Source organism: Marmota marmota, unplaced genomic scaffold (genome assembly GCF_001458135.2).
Source record: "Marmota marmota marmota unplaced genomic scaffold, marMar, whole genome shotgun sequence".
NCBI lineage: Eukaryota > Metazoa > Chordata > Mammalia > Rodentia > Sciuridae > Marmota > Marmota marmota.
Genome location: NW_026000068.1, coordinates 464,405 through 465,580, shown reverse-complemented (window position 1 = coordinate 465,580; position 1,176 = coordinate 464,405). Strand labels below are relative to the sequence as shown.

The 1,176-nt window shown below is 59.7% G+C and overlaps 1 protein-coding gene across 1 annotated transcript in view; it reads left to right on the top strand.

Moving 5' to 3' along the window:
• Window positions 1-504: 504 nt before the first annotated feature.
• LOC107146355 (tubulin polymerization promoting protein) overlaps window positions 505-1,176 on the top strand; it is a 27,869-nt gene continuing 27,197 nt past the window's right edge. Inside the window, exon 1 of the mRNA XM_015490436.2 lies at window positions 505-528. Coding sequence (XP_015345922.2) covers window positions 521-528 — 8 coding nt within the window. The 5' untranslated portion in view covers window positions 505-520. The remainder of the gene's footprint in view (window positions 529-1,176) is intronic.

Here is a 1,176-nt window from a genome sequence, read left to right as displayed (position 1 = left end):
TCACAACCACCATGTCTTCACGGACTGTGGGCGCCTGATGGGAAGCCAGGCCCACAGCCTCACCTGGAGGCTCCCTCAACACCCTGGACACGCTGCTCCTGCAGCTGACCCGCACACTTGCCCTCCTTCCCAAGGGTCCCTGAAAGCTGCTGCCTGAGTCTGCTGCCGCCTCTGCAGTTTCCTTGGAGAAGTCAGTGCCTTTGTCGGGAGTATGGGAAAGCTTTTGGAAGCACCTGTGTTTGAGGTAAGTGTCTGTTTTTGCTGATATACCAGTAGGAAGACCATGATTGACATTGTTGCTCACCAGGCCTCCACCCAATAGAAAGAGCTCCAAGTCTCAGAGAGGGCCAGAGAGGGCCTGGGCCTGGCTCCACCTTTCCCCAGCTTAGCAGTGAACCTTTGGCCCACCTTGAGCAGAAGAAACCAGAGGGTCAGAGAGGAAGCAGCTTGAGATGGGGACAAGATGCCCCCAAGAGCCTGGCTCTTCCTGGCTCCTGAAGCCTCAGACCCTCACCCATGAATGGGCTGGTATGTCAGATCTCAACTTCCTCCTGGGTGCTCCCAGGGTGGCTGGAATCTGAGAGGGAGACGGAAGCTGGGTGGGCCAGTGCTTGTGTAACTGGACAGAGCCTGGATGTATGTCTTGGGTGGGTGGGGTCCTGCAGCCAGGAGAAAGGTGCAGCCTGGAAGGGGCGGGGGGCTGTTCTAACCAGGAAAGGGTCAGAGGGGGAGGGAGGGTCCTGGTGCCAGGAGAAAGGGACAAAGCCTACATGAGATGGGGGACCGCAGTCAGCAGATTGAACATGGCTGGGGTCGGGGGTACTCAGTCAGGTCCACCAGAGCCACAGTAGTAAAGCTGGAAGTGTCCTGTGGCCTTAAGGACCAAGGGGACCCTAGAACTAAGGCACTTCCGTACTCCCCGCAGCCCAGAATCTTCTGCCCCGCGACCTTCTAAGGGCTGTGCGCTCCTCGCCCCACCCCACCCATGATCCCGAGGGTGGAGACCCCAGGCAGGTGTCCTCAGAAAGGAGTGAGCAGAGGTCTCAGGACCAAGCTCTCACACAGGTAACCAGAGGCCGCCTGTGTCTCAGCAGAGCCCAAAGCCTGCAGGCATGGGGCGCAGCCGCTGCCAGTGCCTCTCCCCTTCGGCGCCCACCCGGACTAGCCGCGCGCTCT